The 25,903-nt window shown below is 45.8% G+C and overlaps 1 protein-coding gene across 3 annotated transcripts in view; it reads right to left on the reverse strand.

The window, feature by feature from the left end:
- LOC126412598 (ubiquitin-conjugating enzyme E2 Q2) overlaps positions 1 to 25,903 on the reverse strand; it is a 78,236-nt gene that overhangs the window by 20,442 nt on the left and 31,891 nt on the right. Inside the window, exons 5-7 of one of the 3 annotated variants that reach the window (XM_050082264.1) lie at positions 10,493 to 10,644; positions 9,560 to 9,775; positions 2,145 to 2,261 (exon numbers count right to left, since the gene is read on the reverse strand). In XM_050082264.1, the coding sequence (XP_049938221.1) occupies positions 2,181 to 2,261; positions 9,560 to 9,775; positions 10,493 to 10,644 (449 nt within the window). In that variant the 3' untranslated portion in view covers positions 2,145 to 2,180. Of the gene's footprint in view, positions 1 to 2,144; positions 2,262 to 9,559; positions 9,776 to 10,492; positions 10,645 to 25,903 lie in introns of those variants that run through there. The other 2 variants (XM_050082263.1, XM_050082262.1) reach the window with 2 other exon arrangements.

Consider the following 25,903-nt stretch of genomic DNA (forward strand, 5'->3'; position numbering starts at 1 on the left):
TTCCTATACCCCTCCCCACACTCTGCTAGTTCTCTGCCAAGCTGGTATCACAGCTCCGACCCTTACATAATACTGTGATTGAGAAACTATGAAACACAGACTGAAATATCTTCTAGTGCGAAAGTCATATACAACAACGGCAATTAATACATAAATAAAAGGTCGCCATCACAATTCAGTCCAATTCTCGAACCTCACTCATCCGCCACCTACTGATGTCTGATGGTACTATTTCTGTGACGGGTCTTGCCGCTGTAATTTATTCTTGTGACACAATTACAGCTTAATATGATTTACTTCTGGATTAATTTTTTTTCTTCTTGTTCCATCTGAATGTCACCATCATGTTTGAAAGCTGATAAGCTAACAATGTTTTTACCCAGTATTCTAATACAAGAACAATGACTGAATTTCTCATTTGCAACCCTCTTAGTAAATCATTACGGTCTCTCATAATCAAATAAAATATTGATATGGGTTCAGAATTATGTAATGTTTTCTGAAGGACAACATTTCCAGTTTTGAATGTTACCTTTACTTAAAAAGTAGTATTAATGTTTGCAATTTTATCTCGTCTTATAATTGGGGAAATACAGTACTTATTTTTTCCACCAAGTTGACAACTTTTGCCATATGGTCCCTTTGTTTCCAATCACCTCAAATCCATGCTACATATCAGTTGTAGAATGTAGTAGAGAAGGATAGTTGGTTGGTTGGTTGATTGGATGATTTGTGGAAGGAGACCAAACAGCGAGGTCATCGGTCCCATAGGATTGGGGAAGGAAATCGGCCATGCCCTTTCAAAGGAACCATACCGGCCAGCCTTTGCCTGAAAAGATTTAGGGAAATCGCAAAAAACCTAAATCAGGCTGGCTGGCCGCGGATTTGAACGGTCGTCGTCCTGAACGTGAGTCCAATGTGCTAACCACTGCGCCACCTCGCTTGATAGAGAAGGATGAACAAACACCATGTCTTTGAGATGAATGGTTCAGATGGTCCACTAAAGTCATGGAATAGTTAGTAATCAAGGCATGTGACATCACATCATCCACGAATGTGGACGCCTTTTGCTCTGCATAGAAGGCAATCATTATGTGTCACCTGTATGAAACTGACACCAGAGTACAATGTGGGGTAGGGGTTGTGGAGCACTGCTCACAGTACTTTTTTTTTTAATTTACCTCTATAATTTAAGTCACTGCACCATTACTAATCCAACCAATACATTCTATGACCACAGAAAGCAAAATACTCCATCTTTACCAAGAATATCAGTTCGACACATGCACTGTGATATGCAAATGAGTTGGCAGTGAAATATTATGGCTGGAAGTAACTTTTGTTTCCATGTAATCTGTGGACCACTTTCATCTATTCATAACTGATGTAATGTAACAAGGTGTGACTTTCTCCTGCTGGCAGATAGTGATGCCTGTTGGCCACATTTATTTGAGGGCAGTAAGGATTTCCTTTTATGCTCTGGCCTCCACCTTTAGCCACATATCCATATCATCTAACACATATGGGATGGGAATGCCAGGTCAAGACACTAGTAGTTAAGTCTTCATATTTAACCCTAGAGCAGGTGCATCTGTTTCCATAACACGAGCACGCACATGGCACACTTTGTATACATGTAAAGAACAGGCGTCTTTATGCTGCCTAGGTAAACATGTATGAGCAAAATCACAGTTTAATCTTAGTTTAATTACACAGTGATAATTTAAACTTATGTACCATGAAATAAAGAATTGTTTTATTAAACAATAATGCATTATATTATATTAATAATGTAATTAACTTTCATTACAGTGTTCTGTTGCCACTGACAGGTGTTACCATGACAGTAATGACCCACTCGAAGCATTAAAAAGCACGGTATCTCAGCCAACCGCTTATTCGATTACCAATTATCTCCCACAAATGCCTCTCATCATGGGATTGTGCAGCTAGCTCTGCTGCCCACTTGGACGTATGATAACTCAATTTATCACCATGTTAGCTGAAGCAATGATGAAGGAATAGGTATAAGCTCGCAACAACAATGGAACCACACAAAACCACTTTATTTGCAGTTGGTGCACTTTATACACAGGCGCGCCCGCTCAAAGGTTAATAAAACAGAATAGCATACGTAGCGATACCTTGGTGCTATCTCCCTATGGGACGAACCAAACAATTCATGTGACCACAAACTGCCACTGTTTTGTATATAGGATCTGGACCAGCTCACAATTATTTGGCGAGTCGCATTCTGCTAGCTAATCAACATACATAAATGCTTATTCAGAACAGTGAAACATGTAACATACCTACAAAATATGTCTGAAAGATATTTCACATTAATTTGTAGCACAGTCTTATATGACCTAAACTAATATACTTTTCACAAAATTGCTATGTATCATAGTTCAGAATTTTACTGTTTTGGTTTGTTTCATGGTACAGCAGGTTTAAAAACGCACAGTATTATCCTTGCCATTCACTTTTTACTTGTTTATGCCATCTGAAATGTGCATAACAAATTTATTCGTTTTTTGACAATAGTCATAGGCGGTTTACAAAGGTTGGATTTAACTTTGCTGCAAACAAGAAATAAATGTATTATAAAGTGTGTTGGACAGTTGGACACAAAATATGATTGTTTTGGTGTGGCACTAATAGCTTTATCAAATCCTAATGTTTCACTACTAAATAAGAATGCATAAAATGTTTTCAATTTGTTCTTAAATCACAGCTAATTGCTGCAACAGCAAAAATTATGCTACAGTTTATGTCTTTTATCTGCATTATTCTGAACCAAAAGAGAACCCTGATACTACCTCTACATACACTCCAGTCATATCACATCATAATAAAACTGTTTTTACATTATCTTGTGTATCAGCTTCTGTTAATACTATTCTGAATTTACTGAAGTAATTATTGAAGATTCAACCTTTAAGTTGGCAGCAGACAAAAAGGCTGAAGTTTTGGAAAATCACATGGAAAACAATGCATCCTTTTATGTTCATGAAACTTTATATTATCTTTATAAAAAACAAAGATGCTGTGACTTACCAAACGAGAAAGCGCTGGTAGATAGACACAATAAAAGACGCACAAACACACACACAAATTTCAAGCTTTCACAACTCAATGTTGCTTCAATAACCTGAATTAGTGCAACAAAATGCTATTAACTGAAAAACTGACCAGGCTCTAATTTGTCTTACTACTAAAAATTATCACTTTCCTAGATAATGACACACTCAAAAGATATAACTTGGTGCAGCTTTTTTCAGTTGACATGATTTTCTTTGGCAGAATTGTGATGCCACCACTGTTTGTTCTTTGCTATTTGTTTGTGTTACAAAGGAAGTTTAAAGGTCCAATGACTGTTTGCAGAAACAGGGACAGTCTTGAGGTTTACCGTCAAAAGCTTTTAAAAACTAATGGATCTTACAGAAGCTAATGATGAGAATTCTCAACACAACAATGGAAACTCCAGGACGTGATGTAACAATATTTGAAAAGGATGGTTGCTACTCACCATGTAGCAGAAACCCTGAGTAGCAGATATGCTCAATAAAAAGACTGTCAGAAAGTGAGCTTTGGGCCAACAAGGCCTATCTCCAATGAAGACCTTGTTGGCCAAAAGCTCACTTTCTGACAGTCTCTTCACTGTGCCAATCTGCAACTCAGCACCTCTGATAGATGGTGAGTAGCAGGAATTCTTCATACTTTTATACAGTAACATAATCAACAGGTACTGCAAATTTCCTATAGAATGGTACTACATCATTACACAAAAAGAAATCAAAGATTTAGTTGATGATGAAAGAGCAAAAAATTACAATGCTCAACAGGAGATCATTATGGGATTCATTGTTTTGTACACCAAGAAGCACTTTGTGCCAAATTTGCAGGCATGGAGCACAAGATGAAATTAGTAGTACAAATAGTAAATTTTTGTAAGTCACTTGCATTTGATGGAATTGAATGAACAGTATGGAGACAATATATATTACTGTGAAGCACACTGGTTAAGTAAAAGGACATGACTGGAATGATTTTTCAAATTAACGCCCACTACTGATGAAATTTCTGAAGGAAATAGGAAAGCAGGAATGAAAATTATATCGATGGAACAGACTGTAGCCCCCACATTTTAAGTGGACTTCACTGTACACTGCCAACAGTAAGACATTGCAAAATGAGAAACCTTTATGATTTAGCCATGGTGCATTTGAAAAGAATGTTGCATTGTGGAAGAGAGACCTTGGGGTGGGGGATCCACTTGTCTAAGCTCATTGGCGTTAAAGGAAACACGAGTTTTGAAGAATTCACTGTGGTGCTGAAAGAATTACAAAAATAGTTTTCTAAATTTATAAGGACACTGATTCTTACAGCTGTTTCTGAGCTGTTTTTGAGGCCATTTGCCATTCCAGTTGAGGTGCCCAATGCACATTTATATGAATCTGATCAATCTGCAATGTAATTCCAATTTGAAAGACAAATTCTTTTCTGTTAAAACTGTCAGGAGTTCCACATTGTCTTCCTAGGGAAGTGAGACCAAATCAACATAAACGGATTGCAAACGTGGTACATTTCGAGAAATGTGTGTGTGCTAAAGGCTTTTTTCGACTGTGAAACTAAATACGCCACAATTAAGTGGCAACCTGTGTGACAGAAATCTGCAAATTGTCCAATGCCAACAATCTGTATCATATATAAATTTTTATATGTCTTCAGCACAACAAAAATAAGTGAATAATAACGAAAATCAAGGTGTGTTCAAAAAGAAACTGAATTTTTGCTGTATCACCTTTATTGCTTATTACTGAACATTTTAAGCATTGTCTCTCTCAACACAATCCTCTACTGGCAATACACCATTCTCACAGTTTCTTTCCACTTTCAGAAAGCCTCTTGGAACGTATTTTTGGGGATGGCACACAGGTCTCTTGGCACATTGTACTGAATCTCTTCTATAGTTTGGGAACAATGTCCTTTCAACATGGTTTTAAGTTTAGGTAACAGGAAAAAGTCTGCTCGGGCCACGTCTGCAGAATATGGTGGATAGGGCACAATGGGAATGTGATGTTTTGATACACAGCTGCAGACACAGAGTGGTAAATGAGATGGCACACTGTCATTATGCAACATCCAAGTCCAGTTTTCTCACAACTCATGACTATGTTGATATCCACTTTATCAGCAACTTCTCAAACAGTTCAACGAAAATTTCCATGAACCACAGTACGAACTCTCTCAACATGGTCATTGCCTGTTGATCTGGAAGGAAGTTCAGGCTTGGAATCATCACTGACAGACACTCTGCCCTAATGAAAATGCTTAAATAACTCTATCACTGTGTGCTAGTCATACAGTTCTCTTGGTATGCTTGGCTACGCAATTGTAATGTCTGTGAAAGTTTTGCCATGTTTGCAGCAAAACTTCACGCACAGTATACTGAAAGCTATATCAAATTGTCACTTTGGCACTGATTCGACATGCAGCTTGTGCACATGCTCACTTCATTTGGATGAAGCTCGCTTAATAATGGTCAGTGCAAAATGCAGTAAGTTGCAGTTTGTCTAACTGTCCACTACGTGCACTCACTCAGTAGCTGCAGTGCACTCCCTTTGATGGTTGGCACGCCATTTTCTAAGTTTGGTTTCTTTTTGAACACAATACTTTTCTTTTGTTTGTGATCTGTTGAGAAACATGAAACCAAGTCACCTGGTATCCAATGTTCCTTGCATGACTACATTGCCATGTGGAGCATTGCAGTCCCCCCCCCCCCCCCCTCTCATCCCACCCCCCTTCCAGCTCAGAGAGCATGGAGTGTTAATGGGGGCATGTGCATTCTTGGCCATAAAAAGTGTACGGCCTGCAGAGAAAAGAAGGCAGCAAAATAATTGAAGGTACACGAGGAGGAAACAGGTGGCTCTCCTTCGGACAAATGAATATTAATATATTTAATAATCATGAAAATCAGGGCATGGCGTCAGAGGGAGGGCAAGAAAGAATGGAGGGAATGGAAATGTAACTTTGGGACAGATGAATGGGTTCCAAAATGATAGAAGAGGAAAGGGTAAAGTGAAGGTAAGAGGGTGAATGGGACAAAGAAAGGTGTAGGCCAGATGGATCAGGAGAATAGTGGTGTCCTGGAAAATGTTTAAACCAGAAAATTACAGAGCAGATGAAAGTGGGGAATCAAAATAATACACTTACTGCAACAGACATCTGAGGCATTGATGTTATGATGTGCAGCACATCCAGCAACCACAGATCAAGTTTGTAGGAATAGGTACTCATACCTAGTCCTGTTTGGGTGTACGACTATCGTCCATCCGTATCACCCACCCCTCTTCCATTTAAGCCATCAAGGCTCTCAGACCACTTCATCACAATCTATCTGACCTCCACAGAATTTCTTCTGTCAACAATAAAACACACTACACAACACCAAGACCTCCAACATTGGTCTCAGCCTATTTTCTGGGCACCTGAGCTCTGAAGTAATGTTTCTGTTCTCTCCAAAAGCCTCACATAGAGCTGTAAGCCCAGGTTTAATCACACTGGACTTGGGGAGCAAGATTTCACTGGACCGGCAATTGCATTAACCATAGCACAAAACTGTTAGACATAGGTTGAGATGGTGACTGGCTCATAGCGAGAAAATTCTCCATGATTGGCAGCGTCTCCAATGGGGCACTCTTCCAACTGGTGCCCCCTTCCCAGAGGGGGACTCACATGCCTTAGGTAATTGTTTGCACCTCATGTCACACCTTCCAGACTCCTGACAGAGGGACCAATTGGCTGATTGGGAAGGTAACAGCTCAGGTTATCACCCCTTCCTGGGCCTGGCCTGTACCAGGGGACACGTGCGAACCCCACCTTTCGACTTGGGGCTGGGAATTACATGCTACTCTTTGTTAATCCATTAGGGACTGTGGGACAATGGCTGACATGTATTTCTTGATGCAATAATTTACCAACAGCCATATGTATTGTAGAAATTTATTTTATGAACTTCTTATATGCTACCAGTTTCGGTGTTACATTGATGCCATCTTCATGCCCCACACATCATAGTCATAAAATCGCTATACACGGAAGGAGCCGTATAACTGGATCCGTGAATCAACTCGCTATGCAACTGCTCTTGGTGGCCAGACGACACAAACTGTGTCGTCTGCGTTATATGACTCCTTCCATGTACAGCGATTTTATGACTATGACGTGTGGGGCTTGAAGATGGCACCAATGCAATGCTGAAACTGGTAGCATATAAGAAGTTCATAAAATAAATTTCTACAATACATACGACTGTTGGTAAATGATTGCATCAAGAAATATGTGTTACTTAGTCACCCGCTTGACACGTGGGCCAGCCTTTGGGAGTGTGCAGGGAGGAGGAAGAAAGAAAGAGGAACCTCAAAATGCAGAACTGGAGGAAGTATAGGAGATGGGGGGAGTGAGGGAGGGGGGGGGGGGGGGAGGAGGAGGAGGAGCAGTGGAGGGACTGTTCTTATGTCAGGCTATTAAGACTTCAGAATACATTTCAAAAAATATCCCAGGCATATTCCTCAGGGAATGGGAAAAGGTGCTGCAAAGGCTGGGGCTATGTGGTAGCCAAGCAAGAACTCACCAAAGAGTGGCGAGCCCTTGGGGGACCCTCAAAGTTGTAAATCTTATCAAATCCTTTGAATGGTAAAAGTTTTACACACTAGCGTATAACTTCCCAGCACTTTAGAAAGAGAAAGCCAGCAAAAAGCAACATGTTTTGGAACGATCTTTGATGCATAGCAACAAGCACAATGCATATTTTCATACTATGAAAGTATAAATATGAATTCCACCAAGTGCTGCATGGTAGCTTCCAAAACAATGAAATCGAGATTGCTCTTTGTGATGCACTTATGTCAGTCAGTCAATCATGTCTCACGTCACATGATATTGACAACCAGTGACAGCATATACTAAGAGCAGAGGACACATGATATAGTCAGCCAATAGCAACACCACTGTTAAGTAGCGCAAACAAATAGGAAAAGTTAGTGGTTTAAATTAGTACGCATTCAGTATAGCTACAATAAAAGCTAAGTTTCCACACATAATGCTGGTTGTCAAAAATTTTTGGATGTGGTTACGCAAGATCCGAAGAGCACAGCTTAAATTGCAGCAGATGAATTACAAGCAAGACTATAAATTTCACTTCTGTGCACCAATCATTTTGTGTGTTACCTGGCCGAACACGTTTTGTCGAGCACTTTGACTTTTCTACAGAAAAGCCAATTACATGTGAAATTGTCCAAGAACTTGCCTCACACTTTTTTAGGATAATTATACTTTTTGCCATTGTTATTGCATAATTTGTAATCTATGAAAGAACTAAAGTAAATATGAGAAAGTAATCTTGAAGCGTCATCTTTTTTAGTGTGTGTTACCCTTTAAAGAGTTATCAAACAAAAATGTGACCATAAAATTTTTAATAATGGCATAAATGGTTGGTCTTCTGGGCCCAAAATTTTTCTAAGTGGTTGGTTCTCAAAGTATTAAGTATTGAATGAGAGTAAAATGTTCTGAGATTTAAGAAATTCAACGCACATTCTCAAACTTAATGTAATTCATCTTGCTTTGAAAGTAATGCTTCTCAAAGCACCATTCACAATATTTTCCTGTGACCTTTCAGAAATGTAAACAGTTGTGATGCCGTGATGACAGCTTATTTTTATGAAGTATTGCCTAGTCTTTGTCCTCGAACCTTTGAGACATTTGCCATTGGCAGACATTTGTGTGGGCAATGTGTTTTGTTGCTGGAAATGGCACATTTTCTTTGCAACTAAAGTTTCATTCTGGCGTTACGGTCTCATTTATGTTTTACTGATGCAGTATTATTAAAGCTAAAGTAAAATTCTTTGTTAGAGTATCAGTTCTTACCAGACAATACAAAATTTAACTGAAAACTAAAACAATGAAAAATTTCCGTAATTCTAAAAAATTTCTGGGTTTTTCCTGGATTTCACTTTGTCGTGGAGTGTACATCCTGACTATGCCATAGCGAGAGTTAAAATGGAAATTCGGAAGCAATGATCACTTGTTTTTCAGCACATAAAACAAACACTTGTTCACAAAGGAAGTGTGTTCCTATTTCTATTACCACACTACAGGATGATTACTCAAACAGAAGGTATGCAGGCAACACAACGCACACTGTCATAACCGTAAAACTACTACGGATATTTCAAGAACACATCCGATATTCTATATTATCAAGAAACTGTTCCTTATCGACTAAAAATGCTAACAGATGTTAAATCTAATAAAATTAACACTGATAAGAAACGTTCCCATAAACAATTTACTGTCTTTATCCAGACAAATACAGCACAACACAAGAACATCTCATTATGCTAGAAATTTAGAGATATTTAATTTGTTCTACAATATAAACTCTGATTCTGAAAAACTGAAAAATGTCACACCACAAACCCATTTTTGCCTAATATCATCTGCAGAAAATCCTTAATACCTGCAGAATTATTAGTAGGAATTCCATATACAGTACCTGGTTACAGACCTTGGCGGCTCCAAATTGGATGCGGGCTTTTCCTTTGACTAGCGTTGCAGCGATCTGCATGATTACAGCCTCCACAGTATATGCAGAACTCCAACCTTGTTTTGTCAGTAACTCCATGCAAATGGCACCTCCCACCAAGACATACCCTCCAGAAATAACTGGGTGCACCACGCGAACAAATGGTGGTTCAAAAGGATACGCCTCCTAAAAAATGGCAAATTATGAATTGGGTAATATATCAAAATGAACACTTATACTAGAAAAAATATTATGAGAAAATTATTGGTTTTTACTTACCTTCTGGAGGTAAAATATCAGTACTGCAAACAGGCACATATGAAAATACATGACAATGTCCAAACTTTTGGAACTGATAGTTCCTTCCTCAAAGAGGAGTGTGGGAGAGGGAGGGCAGAGGTTAAAAATGAAGGATAGGTCATTCAAACACCAGGATGAGAGGGACCCACTTGTTGTGAGGATGAGTGGATACAAAGAGCTGCGTGACCAGCCATTTCTTTTTAACTTTCTCCAACCTACTCCAGTTTCTGACAGACCTATTAGTTCTGAAAGCTAAGATGTCACATTTTTGTGTCTCACTACAGACAGTACAGTACGGATATTTTGCCTCACGAAGGAAAGCACAGGCCAGCGGTTTTGGCTCAATTCTATAGCGAACTGAGTAATTAGTTTGTTTGCAAAGAAGCATGCCTGTGTTTATGAATAGCATCAGGAACATACACAGTTCCAAAATACACACTGGTATTTAGGCATGTGTTCAACTTTAAGAACCCATCATTGAAATTACCTATTGAAGTGCTCAAAAGATTCATCACAAAGACTATAAGAAAATACTGTGGAAATACTAAGGAATAGATATAGTAACACTTGATATATCAAACACAAGAAACAGTATTTACAAACCTTGAAAGTCATATTGAGTAGAATGCTGTCTTTCCCTTCTTTTTCTTTCAAGAGAACCAGATCATTATGCAGTGGTGAATCAGGATCAACACTCATCAGTCTAATATTCCACTCATAAAGGCTATCATTGACGAGTTCAATGCTGTACATCCCTGTGTAACAAATAAAAAATATGTATGTTGACAATATCATGTCATCTAGCCAATGGAGAAACAGTAAAGTAAAGTTACATCTCGATCATTTTTATTCACCAAATCTTACCTACAATAAATATGAATTATCAAAGCATCACAGATACACACAATTTGAACAAATAATAGTTGGCCATGATGAAATGATAGGAATGTGAAAGAGTTAATGCAAAAGTTTCAGGAGCCCACTTTCGCTTTTTGAGGAGAAAGTGAGAAAGATGAATGAGGAGTACACTGACACAATTTAACTTATCCAAAAGCTAAAAATACTACTGAATGTCTTAAAAATTATAGAATTGTCATTCGCAGAAGAAAACTAGCTAGTCACAACTGTGGTGAAAGAAGACAGAATGAAATGAATCCTTACAGTGGTAACTTCATGTAAACCGGTGAAGATTATTTTCTTATCGAGGGCTTTGTACCTGCTGTAGCACACTGAAAGCAATTTATACAAAAATGTTGAAGGAAAATTCTTGCAGAATGTAAGTATTTTTGGATTAAAGGAGGCCACTCACCGCTAGAACAATGTAACCCCCCCCCCCCCCCCCCCCCTCTCCTCCAAATACACACATGCAAACATCTGCAACCTTACATGGTGTTTGTACTAACAGTGTCAACACTTTTGTTTTACATCAGGTGGACTGGTTGTGGTGGGGGTTGTGTTGGGTGAGATGGATAGAGGCAGAGGGTGGCATGAGGCAGGGAGATCAGTCCCTTACTCCTCATACAGGTCTACATAATAGTACATCAGAGATGGCCTACCGCACAAAACCCATGGGAAGGAAACCCCAAGGTCCAACAAAGGCTAGATAAGGAACAAAAACGAACAAAGGGACACATAGGAAGAGAGGCAGGAGAGTGCCCCATCTACAGAGGAAGCAGAAGTGCCTGAAGGCAGAGTGCATTGAGGGAACATACATCCCCCAGACACCACAATTTACCAGAGGTACACCATACAGGAATTGCTTAGAAGGACTACCAACACGGACAGGGCAAGAGAAGCACAGACACACAAAAGATGAACAAGTCTAACAGACCATGCAAAAGGGGAGAGGATAAGTAAAAGAGCAGGTAGGCTTAAGGCTGGGGTGGACCACCAAGCCCTGACAGCCGCAGCACAGTCTGGGCAAAGGAGGCATCAGAGTTTCTTTCAACTCCTCAATGGACCAATAAGGTTAAGTGGCCCTCCCTTAAAGAGAATGGTAAAAGCCCACTTCATGAATAAAACGTAAAACTAAGTAAGCCACTGAGGTATCATCTACTAACACCAGGGGTAGCGAGTCACGGAGATTTAAATAGTCCGTCGCAGGGGAGCTAGGTAGGGACAGTTCAGCAATATGTGGAAAATCATCAAACGGGAACCACATGGCAGTGGCATGGGTCCTCACGACAGAGGAAATCAGCATGAGTCAGCCAAGTATGGCCAACGCAGAGCCAGCAAAGAACAGTAGAGTCCTTGCGAGAGACCTGTACAGATTCATAGCCTGCAGTGGAAACACTACAGGTATCTGGCAGGAGAGCAATTCAGTATGTCCGACATAAGTATAAGCAAAGCCTTCGTGACCAGCAACACTGAACCTTCAGTACAGACAATGTCTGGACCCTGTAATGTGCCAAGGCTGGAGAAAAATTGGTGGCGAAATGCCTTGGGATGAACACAGTCTTTCAGACCTTGTGATAGGTCAAGACAAAGCTGCGCCAAGAGTCACATCGTGGAGGGATACATGAGTGGGCTCGGAGGAGAGGTGGTAGAGGAAAAACTGGAGTTAACTGAGGAGGGACCGGATGCAGATTGCGATCTTAATCCCTGACCTGGCTAGCTGTTGCAGGAGGTGGATTTTCATATTTGGAAAGAGGAGACTTTAGTTAAGATGCTTAGGGGAGCTGCTAATCTTTGTAGCATGATAGACAAGCTGCAATGGATGAACTCCAGCCTCCACGAGTCCTATTCACAGATGTAGTTCGAAAGGCTCCTGTTGCAAATTGAACCCTGCAGTGGTGTATCGGATTCAGTATCCGCAGTGCTGAGGGCGATGCCATACCATACACGAGACTCCCATTATCAAGACGACATTGTATCGGGGCTTTGTAAAGCTGCACAAGAGTAGTGCGACCTGCACCCTATCTATTGTTACTCAGTGAGGTGCATTAAGGTGCAGCCAGCACCTCTGCTGAAGATGGGGACTCCATGTCAACTGAGCACCAAATACCAGTCCTAAAAAGCGGTAAGTCTTCACCACATTAAGTAGTTGGTTGTCTAGGTTGTGAACAGTACGACATTGATTTGGCACTGAAAACCGAAGGCCACGGCTGAGGACCCATGACTGCACCTTTCATAAATGCCTTGCAGTTGACGTTCAGTGACACCCACACAAGGAGTAATAGTAGAGGCAGGAGTCGTCAGCATACAAGGAGGGTGATACAAGGACCCCACCGCTTCTGTTAAACCACTGATGGCTGCTGGAAAGAGAGGGACACTCAATACAGAGCCCCGCGGGACCCCCATTATCTTGTATGTGGGGAGAACTGAGGGAGGCACCAACTTTAATCTGAAAAATACGATGAGAGAATAAGTTCTGGATAAAAATCAGGAACAGACTCTGGAGACCTTACTCGTGTACGATAGGGAGGATGTGGTATCGCCATGTGATGTCACACTATGCCTTAGGCAAGTCGAAGAAGACTGCTACACAGTGTTGATGTCAGGCAAAAGCTGTTAAAATGACAGACTTCACATAAAACAGTTTATCAGTAGTGGAACAGCCTGTTCAAGCAACTTACAGAGAACATTGGTGAGACTAATTGGATGGTAACTGTCCATCTCTAGAGGGTGCTTACCTGGTATCTGTACTGGGATGATGGTGCTTTCTCACCACAGAGATTGCTTGACTATTAGGTTGTGGATGTCGTCTGGCCCTAGGGCTGAATCACGGTAGTGGGTGAGGACACGGATTAATTCCCACCCTCTGAATGCAGCATTATAACGCTCCAGGTGGTGTGTAGTGAAAGATAATTGCTTTCGCTACACCAGCTGATTTAGGACACGAAAGACAGGTTGATAATTCTAAGACAGAGGCTCGAGCATAATGCAGAGCAAAATGTTTGGCAGTGGCGCCATTCAAGGTAATACCAGATACACCTGCAGGTGTCTGGTATTCATAGACACATCCAATCTTCACCCAAACCTACGAAGGAGAGGTACGTGGTCCAATGGTAGAAACTTAACGTTTCCAGCATTCTTGCTCCCTTCATTTTATGAGGTGGTGGACCTGGGCACGGAGTCGCTTAGAGGCAATGAGGTGCTCCATCGATGGTTGCCGTTTATGGCACTGGAGAGCTTATCTACGATTTCTAATGGCCTCTGCAATTTCTGAAGACCACCAAGGTACTATCTTCTGCTGTGGCAGTCCGAGGAACAGGGGATCGCTAAATCAGCTGCCTAAATAATGGCTGTAGTTGTATTCTGGAATGCCTTATCACTAAGTGTGGCAGGATGCCAAGGGCAACAGCAGAGGCTAAGGCACTCCCGTCAACACTCTTGGGAGCCCATCCGGACATGCATCCAGGGGATTGACGATGAGGGAGAGAATGAAGATCAAAAAGTGGTGACTACCAGACAGTTCATCATGGATGGATGGGGCAGCATAAGGGCTGCAATTGGGAAGATCAATAGTCAAGGAAGTTCTGTGTGCCACACTGAAGTATGTGTGACACCAGTACTCAAGAAGCAAAGGTCAAGTTGTGTGATTAAGTTTTCGAGGTATTACGGCGTCCAGTGATCACTGTTGTACCCCACAAAGGATTACGGGCATTGGGATCATCCAAGATTAAGAAAGGTGGATAGAGCTGAGAAATCAATACAAACAATATGTTCCGAGACTCTTCAGTATTGGTAGAGAAGTAAGCACTGCAGATGGTAATATCCTGAAATGCCCTTACCCGTACAGACACAACATCCACAGGTGTATTAAAGAGGCATCGAGTTCACAATGTAGTATGTGCAGAATGTGCAAATTCTGCCCAACACTCTGTTGTAGTTAGCAAGATTCTTTTAATATTCCCATTATCCACAAAGCGGCAGTGTGTGTGTTGCTGGAAACCAAGTCTCCTGAAGAGCAATGCAGATGGCAGGGGAGTGCTTAAGAAATGCCATAGTTCAGCCAGGAGGCGGGAGAAAGCCACTACAATTCCACTGGAGAATAATGTTGTCAGTGTACTGTGAGGCCATAAAGGGACCAAAGTGGCAGGTTGTGCCCTATGGGCACCTGCTGCCACTGGTTGATGGGTCATGGCATCAAAGTGTTGTGACAGTGCCACGACATTCAAAAGTGCCGCTACGTTAGTACGCGAACACGGCGATAGAGGCGCTCCGCAGCTCGGCCGAGCGCGGGAGCGCCACCTGGTTATGAACGGCGCCGGCCGCATGTCACGGCCCGGCAGTCGAATGACAGATACGGAGTTAGTAACGTAACATGTAACCCGCTAGTGTTTCTACTTTTGTATCTCCACGCACTTTATTGGTGATTAAAGGTTATAACACTTTTTGGCGACGAGGTCGGATATTTTTTTTCCTGCGTTGTGGACTTGTGTGTTCGTGTCGGGGCAGACACGGAACAGCTTATGCAAGCGCTTATTGAACAACAAACACAGCTGACGGCTGCTATTCAGGCGTTGTCGACGTCGCTTACTCATCGTCTGTCTTCCTCTTCTCCGCCTCCGTTCCCTCCTTATGACGAGGCCGCTGAAGACTGGGAGGATTATGAGAAGCGTTTGCGGCAACACTTCTTGGCTTTCGGCGTTGTCGACGCTCCTATGTGTAAGTCGTTATTTCTATCTTGGATTTCCCCACGGATCTATCAGCTGCTATCTCAGTTAGCCCCTCTGCGGGAACCTGCCTCTCTGTCCTTCCAAGAAATGTGTGACTTATTGTCTAACTATTACCGAAAAAACACCCATGTCGCTGCCGCCCGCGTGGCTTTTTACCGGTGTCGTAAACAGTCCCATCAATCTTACCGGGCTTGGGCGGCGGAACTACACGGTCTGAGTCGGAAATGTCAGTTTGTCACGGACACTCATCATGAGTCTTACGCTGATTCAATGGTTCGGGACGCTATTTTACGGCTTGCTCCTGATAAAGAAGTTCGGCAACGTGCCTTACAATTGCCAAACCCGTCGTTGTCAGAAGTTCTCAGCATCGCTCAATCGTTTGAAGTGTCTCACGCTGCTGGTGCGCAAATAGACGCGTGGTGTGATGTAGGCACTGTCCAGACCACTTTCGACGCAGACAATGTGCCTGTTTCACAGGGAAACGACGATGTGGCGGCGGTGCACTCGCGTCAACAACGTCGCGTTGGGCCGCCACGCTCGCAGCGAAAACAGCAACCACAGAAGCAGGTTCGTTCCGCCCTTCCTTCTTGTCCACGTTGTTTCGTACAGCATGACAGAGCCGCGTGTCCAAAACGTTGGGCCATGTGTAATTCCTGTAGGAAAAAAAGCCACATTGCTTCTGTGTGTCAGTCCCCTAAAGTTCCTGTCGACGAGGACGAGGCATCGGACATGGATGTTAACTGTGTGCTTTCTCAAACGAATAAGTTGTTTGTTACTGTTCGTGTTCTGGATAAAGACATTCGCATGCAAGTGGACACTGGCTCTGCAGTAACTCTCATTAATTCTCGCACGTATTTGGAGTTGGGCTCCCCTCCCTTGTCTCCCGTTATGCGAAATCTACGAACTTATAATAAGCAGAAAATTCTTATCGTTGGCCAGTTTGATGCTTCCACTGCCTACAAGTCTGTTGTTAGGCCCCTCACGTTTTATGTGGTGGATCATGTGGGCACTGAAAACCTGTTCGGTTATGATGCTTTCCAGTTGTTCGGGTTTTCCATTGATGATGATGTGCACCTCATATCTGAGGACATTCTGTATCCACAGCTGGATGGCTTGTGTTCTGAATTCTCGTCCGTGTTCTCTGCTGGTCTGGGTCGTGCCAAGGATTTTGAAGCCCACATTACTCTTAAACCTACGGCTCGCCCTAAGTTTTTCCAGGCACGCCCTATTCCGAAAGGCGTTGCGTGCGCCTGTCAAAGCTGAGATAGACAGGTTAACGGCTTCGGGGATTCTCCTTCCTGTTACCTCCAGCGAATGGGCATCGCCCATCGTGGTGGTTTCTAAACCAAACGGGAGTCTGCGATTGTGTGGTGATTTTAAAGCCACTGTCAACGCTCAAAGCCTCATTGACACTTATCCTCTTCCCCGTCCTGAGGAGTTATTTACCAAGCTCGCTGGGGGCCAGTTCTTTTCCAAACTTGACTTATCGGAGGCGTACCATCAGTTGCCGTTGGATGCATCTTCCAAGGAATTTCTCGTCATCAACACTCCTTGTGGGTTGTATCAGTACCAGCGGTTACCATTTGGCGTCGCTAGCGCGCCGGCCATTTTTCAGCGGTTTTTGGAACAGCTCACGGCTTCCGTTCCCGGCTGCATCAACTACCTGGATGACATTGTTGTCACGGGGGCCTCCACTGAGGAGCACCTTCGCAATTTGCGTTCACTGTTTCGGGTTCTGCATTCAGCAGGGTTGAAGTGCAATCTGGACAAGTCTCAGTTCTTCCAACCCTCCATTGTGTATCTTGGTTTCCACTTGTCCCGTGAGGGTATACGCCCTCTACGACAGCACGTTGCGGCCATTACCGCTCTACCCCGGCCGTCTACGGTCAAAGAACTTCAGGCGTTTCTAGGCAAGGTTGCTTATTATCACAAATTCATTCCCTCCGCGGCGGCGGTAGCTCATCCTCTGCATCAGCTGTTACGCAAAAACGTTCCTTTCTGTTGGTCCGCCGACTGTGAGCAGGCTTTTGTCCGCCTGAAGGCTCATTTGCAGTCGGCGCCTTGTCTTGCCACATTCCGTCCGGGTCAGCACTTGGTTCTGGCGACTGACGCGTCACAGTATGGCCTAGGGGCTGTTCTCGCCCATCGGTATGAGGATGGGTCGGAACGACCCATCGCCTACGCTTCCAAGACCCTCAACGATGCCCAACGGCGTTACGCTCAAATAGAAAAGGAGGCGCTCGCTATCATTTATGCTCTGAAAATGTTCAGCGTTTTTTTGTATGGTTCTAAGTTTCACCTCATCACCGACCACAAGCCGCTGGTATCTCTGTTCAGCCCCTCGGCGTCGCTTCCGGATAAGGCAGCTCACCGCCTGCAACGTTGGGCCTTATACTTGTCTCGTTTTCACTATGAGATTCACTATCGCCCCACGGCCCAGCACGCCAACGCTGACGCGTTGTCGCGTTTGCCGATGGGCCCCGACCCGGTTTTCGATCGCGATGAACTCCTCTGTTTCCACATTGATGAGGAAGAACGTCGTGCGGTCGAGGGTTTTCCACTTACAGGTTCGCAGGTCGCGTCGGCTATTGCGCGGGATCCGGTCCTGCGTCAGGTGATCGGTTTTGTTCAGCGGGGTTGGCCGGACAGGACCAAGGGCCGGGCGTCGGATCCCCTTCGCAACTACCATGCCTTGCGCCTTCGTCTGTCTGTTCGTGAGGGTGTTGTTCTTCTGGCCACGGATGGCGCGTCTCCACGGGTTGTGGTGCCCGCCTCTCTTCGCAAAGCTGTTCTCAAACTATTGCATGAGGGCCCTTGGGGGATTTCTCGGACTAAGTCCCTGGCCCGCAGGCACGTTTATTGGCCCGGTATCGATTCGGACATCGCCCACATGGTCGCTGCGTGTGATCAGTGTGTTCAACAACTGGCTGCGCCTCGTACTCTGCCCTCTCCGTGGCCTGATCCGGCGCAGCCGTGGGAACGGGTGCACGCTGACTTTGCCGGCCCCTTCCTCGGCACTTATTGGCTACTGTTGATTGACGCCTTCTCGAAGTTTCCGTTTGTTGTTCGCTGTCCGTCGCCCACCACTGCGGCGACGACGCTGGCTTTGTCAAAAATCTTTGCGCTAGAAGGTCTTCCATCCACGATTGTCACGGACAATGGCCCTCAGTTCTCTTCGCAGGCCTTCCGTGATTTTTGTACTGGACAAGGGATTCATCATGTTACAGCACCGCCCTTCCATCCGCAATCGAATGGGGAGGTCGAGCGCCTTGTCCGCACTTTCAAAAGCCAAATGAAAAAATTCCTTAGTGATTTTTCCACAGATGACGCTCTGTTGCAATTTCTGAGTTCTTATCGCTTCACGCCTCTGGGTGATCGCAGCCCTGCTGAACTCTTGCATGGCCGCCAACCGCGCACCCTACTGCATCTGCTTCACCCTGTCAGGCCTTGTACTGTGTCCCCTAGTGCGGGAAAATAGCCGGTGGGCGCCGACGTGTGGGCACGGGGGTATGGATCTCGCCCTAAATGGATTCCAGGGGTGGTCCAGGCTCTTCGCGGCCGCCGGCTTTGTGAAATACGTACGGACGACGGCATGGTTGTTCGCCATTACGACCAGATGCGCCCACGAGTGGTGGCCACGCCGGCACCACCGCCCCTTTTTTCGTCTCCACCAGCCCGAGAAGCCAGTCCTGTCGCTGCTGCCGATCTTCCGGGCGTGTTGCTGCCGCCGCCGTCGCTACCGCTTCCGAGTATGCTGGAACCGGCCCCAGTCGCGACGCCGCCTTCTCCGGGACCCATCTCGCTGGAGCACACCCCCAGGTCCACGACACCTATGGATGCTGCTCCAGAGTTTTCACCCATCATCTCGTCCAGGAGGCACGTTCCACGCGCCAGCTTCCGTCCTGGACATTTTCGACCATACTCTCGTGTTTCTCCGCGGGATCTTCTCGGGACCTCCCAAGAGGCCATGGATGTCTCCGCACTGTCCGTGTCTCCACGAAAGTGAGCTTTTTTTTTCAAGGAGGGAAAAGTGTTGTGACAGTGCCACGACATTCAAAAGTGCTGCTACGTTAGTACGCGATCACGGCGATAGAGGCGCTCCGCAGCTCGGCCGAGCGCGGGAGCGCCACCTGGTTATGAACGGCGCCGGCCGCATGTCACGGCCCGGCAGTCGAATGACAGATACGGAGTTAGTAACATGTAACCCGCTAGTGTTTCTACTTTTGTATCTCCACGCACTTTATTGGTGATTAAAGGTTATAACACAAAGCACTCAGGTTCTGGGTTTCATTGTGTGATGTGACCTGATGCGTCAGGGACCACCAGAATCTCCATCTTGGCCACAAGAGTGGAACAGATGGTTTCTGGTGGTGAGGGGTGGGACAGGGCTCTCCTTCTAGGAGAACTACTACTTATCATTCTTTTCCTTCAAGGACTCGGACGAGTGCAAGAGCTTACCTGAATCACTTTCAGGTAATAATGATGACCGTGAAGCTCTGCTACCAGCAGCCTGTGGCTCTTTCGGCCACTGGCTGGTTTCCGGTTGTAGATCAACAGAAACCTTGGAAGGAAGTTTTCTGGGGGGACACCTTAATGGCAAAAGAAGCAGGAGGAAGGTGATTTGTCTCTGGCTGGGAGGTGGATAACAATGCCCCGGTGGGTGGGAAGCCGACGACCCCAAAGTAGGTGTGGGGGGAAGCAGCAACAGGACAGCCCATCACTATCAGGGGGGCAAGCATGGTCAAGTGATCCTGAGGGCCCATTATAGAAGTTGTACTGGGTCATAGCCATACCACATGACACTGTGATACATGCTGCATGCAACTGCTCGTGCTTCTTCTTGGCCTCATGATAAGTTAGTTTGTCCTCAACCTTATATTCTCGTATTTTATTCTCTATCTGGAAAAGAGTGCAATCTGGCGAGCTGCAAGAATGGTACTTTCAACAGGTGACAATCTCAATTTTGAAAGCTTAAAGCACGACATGGGCCAGGGAGGACAAACAGTTTCATATCACATCAGTATATCGTCACCTAGACTTTTTCAGGCAATTACTAGCCCTTTAAGGCCAATAAGTAAGCACCGGGAGCAACCCTACTGTCCTCTGGCCCCCTTATGTGCACGAAGGACAAAGTGTACACCCGATTGCTCCAAGTTGGTGTGCAGCTCATCATCAGATTGAGCAGGTCTGTGGAAAACAATGCCCTGAACCACATTTCGACTACTTCGAGGAATGACAGTCACTGGAATGGCACCCAATTGTTACAAGTGAGCAGTGCCTGAGACTGGGCAGGGGATACTGTTTTGATCAAAATTGACCCACTATTCATTTTAGAGGTGATGCCACGACCCCAAGGTCTTTGTGGCCAAGAAGGAATCACCATCAGTCCTTATGCAAATCAAGTATTGGTGGAGGAGAGGGGGAGGGGGGGGGGGGGAGTATTTCTCTGGTTGCCACTTAACCTTACAGTCCTCCTGTGGCGTAGCAAGGGTACAGTCATTTTAGGGTCATATCTCTTTGCATTAAGTGAGGACCTACCTTCCTTAGAGACAGCTGGGGCCGTATGGCCACCAGTGGCAGATAACTTCATCCTCTTCATTTGCAGCTAATCTGCCATGGTGCCATCCACCCCAAGTGGGGGTTCTCCCCAAAGACGCCACCTAGCAACAGCCACCTGGACAGTAACCGTAGGTGCCCTGGCATATATTGCTTGGTATACAGCGAGAGTTCTCAGCTCTGGAAACAACAGTGTGGTCCCTATGTGGTCAGGGGATTACCATTGTGCAGGTACTTTATGACCCCTGCACCCGCATGCACACATAATGGAATGGCTACCTTGCTGGGTTTTCGGCGTACTACATTACTAAAGGGAAGGGTACAAAAATGGAAAGACAGAAAGGTGGAGCATACACCACATTGGGCAAGCTTCCCTGCACAATCCACACTTCTGGAGGACTTGGAAAATTGGTGGCAAGTCATACTTAACAATGAGGACAATGTATTTATGTAATGAAAGGTTGAAGAAAGTGCCAGAAACAGAAACATGCATCCCAAATCATGGACCAGGTCCAAGCAGAGTTTGCACCATAAAAACCATCCGATGGAGAGGCAGTGGGGAAAGAGATAGTGGAAGTATAAGCTTGCAGCAAGGAAAGGTAGTAATGTTGCAAAGGCTAGTGGCTCTTGGTAGCCAAGCACTTACAAGACAGTTGTGAGCCACCTGGGTGGACACCTTGGAAAGAGGCAGTCAATTTGCCAGTTAGGAATGTGGAAGTGAGAGGTGGCAGGTATATAGGTTAGGCTTGTAATGCACAACTTTAGGGACTGGCGGAGAGCAGCACACGCTGAAGTTGATGTGAATTGGGAGGGGCATGACAAGACGAAGGAAGGAAGGAGAAACCATTGAGTGGAAGGTGTGGGGACAGAGGGTTACTCGAGAATGCAGCCAAAACAATTATAGAAGTGGAGGATGAGTTGTAGGGAGATCTCCTTTCTGCGTAGTTCAGAGAAGCTAACGGTGCAGGGAAGAAGGACCCAGATGGCCCGGTTGTGAAGCAGCCACTGTTTTTGAACATGCTGTGCTCTGCTGCACATAGTGCCACCAGCTGATCAACTTTGTTATTGGCACCAGTTCGGCAGTGGCCATTCATACTTGTGGACAGCTGATTGGTTGTCATACCGACAAAAAAAGCTGTGCAGTGTTTGCAGCAGAGTTGGTATATGACATAGCTGCTTTCAGAGGTGGGCTGGCCTCTAATGATGTAGAATAAGCCTATGACAGGACTGGAATTGGTGGTGTTGGGTGGGCGGATCTGGTAAGATCTTGCACCTCGGTCGGCGAAATGGCTATGGCTGGTTGGTTTAAAAGAGGGGGAAAGGGACCAAACTACGAGGTCATCAGTCTCTTGTTCCTAATAAAACAACGCCCCAAGTGTGAGAATAAAATAGACGAGACATATAACACAAAACAGAAAGAAAGGAAAGACCACAAGAACGAAGGAGAGGCAACGAACACTAAAAGGAACAAAAGAGGACAAGAGAACAACAGAGATGCAAGAAACAGTTAGAAGAGAGTAAAACAAGAAAGCAACTGGCCGACCATGAACATAAAAATGTAAAGCCAGCCATCCTGCAACACATTAAAACCTTCACCCTAAAAGCACTAGGGTGGAGGACACAGAAGGACAAAGGACAGGTGCTAAAACTCAGATCGAATGATAAAACCCACCCTCACGGATGAAACATAGAACCAAATCAGCCTATGAGGTGTTGTCTGCTAAAATCAATGATAAGTCCGGCAACCGATGATGAAGTCATAGGGCAGCAAAGGAGGACATAGCAGAAGAATATGGGCCACTGTCAACCGGGCACCGCACCGACACTGAGGTGGGTCTTCACGGCGCAGGAGGTAGCCTCGGGTCGCCCATGCATGGCCAATGCGGAGCCTGCAGAGAACCACAGAGTCCCTGCGAGACACCCTAATCGAGGACTCCCACACATTTGTGGCCCCCTTAATGGCTCGCAGTTTGTTGTGCATACTGAGATTTTGCCACTCTGTCTTCCAAAGCTGAAAAACCTTGTGGCGTAATAACAAATGCAGGTCAGTTGCAGAGATGCCCATCTCCAGAAGTGGTTTCCGTGTAGCCTGTTTGGTCAGCAAGTTCATTTCCTGGGATTCCGATGTGACCATGGGTCCAGACAAACACCACTGAATGACTGGACGGTTCCAGGACATGGATGGACTCCAGGGTGGACGCTACCACAGGAAGATGAGGGTAGCACTGATCGACAGTTTTCAGGCTGCTCAAGGAGTCAGTACATAAAAGAAAAGACTCCCCAGGGCATGAACGGAGATACTGAAGTGCACGAGAAATGGCCATCAGCCCTGCAGTGAATACACTGCAGCCATCGGGTAAAGAATGCTGTTCGATATGGCCACCATGAATGTAGGCAAAGCCAACTCGACCATCAGCCACAGAGCCGTCGGTGTAAACCACTTCAGAGCCTCGGAACATGTCAAGAATCGAGAGGAAGTGACAGCTGAGAGCCGCAGGGTCAATTGAGACCTTAGGGCTACATGTAAGGCCCAGACGAAGCTACAGCCGAGGCGTACACCATGGAGGCTACATGAACGGACTGCAAGTAGAGGTGATAAAGGGAAGGACTCCAGTTCAGAGAGAAGGGACTGCACGTGAACCGCAATAGTTAGCCCCGACCTGGGCGGACGATGAGTGAGATGGGCTGCCGCAGGCGGGAAAAGGAGAACTACAAATGTGTGCTGCGTAACTGGCGAGCAATTGCGCACGTCTGATCTGCAATGGAGGGGCACCAGCCTCCACCAGTACACTGGTCACCGGACTCGTTCTAAAAGCTCCTGCTGCTAGTTGAATCCCACAGTGGTGCACAGGGTTGAGTAAATGCAACTCTGAAGGCACTGCCAAACCATGAACCACACTCACATAGTCAATTTGGGACTGGACAAGGGCTCTGTAGAGTCACAGCAGCATAGAGCGATCTGCACACCAATTGGTGTTGCTGAGGCAATGGAGGGCATTGAGATGCTGCCAACACTTCTGCTTAAGCTGACCAAGATGGGGAGCCAAGTCAATCGAGCATTGAAAACCAGTCCTAGGAATCGATGTGTCTCCACTCAGTGAGTGGATCATCATCAAGGTAAAGAGCTGGATCCGGATGAACAGTACGACACTGACAGAAGTGCACAACACACGACTTCGCGGCTGAAAACTGGAAGCCGTGGGCTACAGCCCATGACAGCACCTTGTGGATGGCTCCCTGTAGGTGCCTCTCAGCAACACCAGTACTGAAGCAGCAGTACGAAATGCAGAAATCATCTGCAGACAGGGAAGGTGAGATGGATGGCCCGACAGCTGCTGCTAGACCGTTAATGACTACTAAAAATAGAGAAACACTTATTACAGAGCCATGCAGGACTCCACGATAAAAATCAGGAGTGGGCCTCGGAGACCCCACTCACACAATGTGGCAAAGATATGATGTCGTCAAGTCGCGTCTTATGCTTTATGTAAGTCATAAAAGATGGCAACCAGGAGTTGCTGTCTGGAAAAGGTTGTTCGGATGGCAGACTCAATGGACACAAGATTATCAGTGCTAGAGGGACCCTGGCGGAAGCCGCCCTGACGTGTGAGCCAGCAGGCCACGTGACTCCAGGACCCAACCCAACCGCCGACATACACTCCTGGAAATGGAAAAAAGAACACATTGACACCGGTGTGTCAGACCCACCATACTTGCTCCGGACACTGCGAGAGGGCTGTACAAGCAATGATCACACGCACGGCACAGCGGACACACCAGGAACCGCGGTGTTGGCCGTCGAATGGCGCTAGCTGCGCAGCATTTGTGCACCGCCGCCGTCAGTGTCAGCCAGTTTGCCGTGGCATACGGAGCTCCATCGCAGTCTTTAACCCTGGTAGCATGCCGCGACAGCGTGGACGTGAACCGTATGTGCAGTTGACGGACTTTGAGCGAGGGCGTATAGTGGGCATGCGGGAGGCCGGGTGGACGTACCGCCGAAATGCTCGACAGGTGGGGCGTGAGGTCTCCACAGTACATCGATGTTGTCGCCAGTGGTCGGCGGAAGGTGCACGTGCCCGTCGACCTGGGACCGGACCGCAGCGACGCACGGATTCACGCCAAGACCGTAGGATCCTACGCAGTGCCGTAGGGGACCGCACCGCCACTTCCCAGCAAATTAGGGACACTGTTGCTCCTGGGGTATCGGCGAGGACCATTCGCAACCGTCTCCATGAAGCTGGGCTACGGTCCCGCACACCGTTAGGCCGTCTTCCGCTCACGCCCCAACATCGTGCAGCCCGCCTCCAGTGGTGTCGCGACAGGGGTGAATGGAGGGACGAATGGAGACGTGTCGTTTTCAGCGATGAGAGTCGCTTCTGCCTTGGTGCCAATGATGGTCGTATGCGTGTTTGGCGCCGTGCAGGTGAGCGCCACAATCAGGACTGCATACGACAGAGGCACACAGGGCCCACACCCGGCATCATCGTGTGGGGAGCGATCTCCTACACTGGCCGTACACCACTGGTGATCGTCGAGGGGACACTGAATAGTGCACGGTACATCCAAACCGTCATCGAACCCATCGTTCTACCATTCCTAGACTGGCAAGGGAACTTGCTGTTCCAACAGGACAATGCACGTCCGCATGTATCCCGTGCCACCCAACGTGCTCTAGAAGGTGTAAGTCAACTACCCTGGCCAGCAAGATCTCCGGATCTGTCCCCCATTGAGCATGTTTGGGACTGGATGAAGCGTCGCCTCACGCTGTCTGCACGTCCAGCACGAACGCTGGTCCAACTGAGGCGCCAGGTGGAAATGGCATGGCAAGCCGTTCCAC

The sequence above is a fragment of the Schistocerca serialis genome, chromosome 7, assembly GCF_023864345.2.
Source record: "Schistocerca serialis cubense isolate TAMUIC-IGC-003099 chromosome 7, iqSchSeri2.2, whole genome shotgun sequence".
NCBI lineage: Eukaryota > Metazoa > Arthropoda > Insecta > Orthoptera > Acrididae > Schistocerca > Schistocerca serialis.